At 38.3% G+C, this 1,805-nt stretch overlaps 1 protein-coding gene across 1 annotated transcript; it reads left to right on the forward strand.

The window, feature by feature from the left end:
* Nucleotides 1-483: 483 nt before the first annotated feature.
* LOC118032824 (probable CCR4-associated factor 1 homolog 11) lies at nt 484-1,362 on the forward strand. Its single transcript, XM_035037600.1, has one exon. The coding sequence runs from the start codon at nt 484-486 to the stop codon at nt 1,360-1,362; it is 879 nt and encodes a 292-aa protein (XP_034893491.1).
* Nucleotides 1,363-1,805: the final 443 nt, after the last annotated feature.

Consider the following 1,805-nt stretch of genomic DNA (forward strand, 5'->3'; position numbering starts at 1 on the left):
TCCACTCAAGATTCTCTCTTATATACTTTCAAATGATGAATAAAATAATTTGAAATAAGATACGTAAATAATTGCGGAAAAGTTAAATGAAATAATATCTTGAAACAGATGGATTGAACAGTACATGCAATTTGTTTTTTTAATCCCTCCCTGATTGGATATTAAGTGTCTTATTCGTTAAGGACTCCTTTGATTATACAAAGAGGTTGTAATTATAAACCGAATTAATTTAAGACACTGAGAGTAGAACTCCATTAGGACAATCCTTCTCACGGCAGGAAACCTAGGAATGATCTCCTTTTTTAATTGCGAGATGGGAAACCAGAAGAAACAAGGATTCCATACACTCCTTATCAACTTCGGACCACCCCTTCTGATCTTGGCTATAGATGGACAACCTAAGCCATTGAAATAGCTCAACTTGCATTAGATCTTCAAATCACAACAGCGACAACGATGAATCAAATCACAACAGCGTCAACGATGAACAGCAGCAAACCAGTACATCTACGCGAAGTCTGGGCAGACAACCTCGTATATGAGTTTTTTCTAATCAAGGAAGCGATCTCTCGCTTCCCCTTGGTTGCTTTGGACACAGAATTCCCTGGTACTATCTTTCAATTAAATCGTGACAAGAGCTCGCTTTCTCATGCCACTCCCTATGAAAACTACTGTCTCATGAAGTGGAATGTTGATCTCTTGAAAATAATTCAACTTGGGATGACTCTTTCTGATTCACATGGAAATCTTCCAAGTTTCGGAACAGAATTCCACTATGCGTGGCAGTTTAATTTCCGGGATTTCAATATCGAGCACGATCATCACAATGAAGAGTCTATTGGGTTACTTGAACGCCAAGGTATTGATTTGAAGAAGAACAGAGAGAAGGGTATTGATTCCTCAGATTTTGGAAGGTTGATTTTGAGTTCTGGACTTGTTTCCAATAACTCTTCAAGAACTTGGATTACTTTTCATGGCGCTTATGATTTCGGATTCTTGATCAAGATTTTAACTAAACGAGAGTTGCCAAGTGATATGCGGTCTTTTTTGGGGATGATGAGGTTCTTCTTTGGGGTTCGAGTTTATGATACAAAATTCATGATGGGATGCATTAGTGGCTTGCACGGTGGATTGGAGAGGGTGGCTATGTTACTTGGTGTTGAACGAATAGCGGGAAGAAGGCGCCAGGCAGGATCTGATAGCTTGTTAACTCTTCAGACATTCGTGAGATTTAAGGAGTCGTGTGCTAAAATTGATCTCGAGAAATTGAATGGCTATGAGGGAATGATGTTTGGACTGTGTGAAGGCTGGTTAGGGTTCACTTACGCGCCTGATACATTCATGGGCAGCACTCTAGTTTGAAGGAATATCAATGGAGTTGTACTCTCAGGTCTAGAAAATATTCAGTGTCATCGTCATCTCTCTCTTTTTTTATTTTTTTTTGCTTAAACTTTTTAATCCAAGTTCCTTGATTAGCTATATATTCTAATTTGTTTTGCATTAATTCAAGTTTGCCTTAAAGCCAGATCTCGCATTGATTTGTCAGAAAGAGTAATGAGAAAGCCTATAACAGCAATAGTCATAGCAACTAGCTAGGGACTTGAGCTACAGTAGCTTTGCTTAGATATACCTGCAGGCAAAAAAATGTATAATTAATTGTTATAAAGTAGATGTTCATAATGCATCGATTATCACCAGCAGTACGTAGAGGTTATATGAAATTGACCAAATAAGAAGTGGTTGAGGCATGGGTACAGTAAGGAAATTATAACTCAGGCATGGGTACGCATTGTTTTGGCATGCCA

This window comes from Populus alba, chromosome 1 (assembly GCF_005239225.2).
Source record: "Populus alba chromosome 1, ASM523922v2, whole genome shotgun sequence".
NCBI lineage: Eukaryota > Viridiplantae > Streptophyta > Magnoliopsida > Malpighiales > Salicaceae > Populus > Populus alba.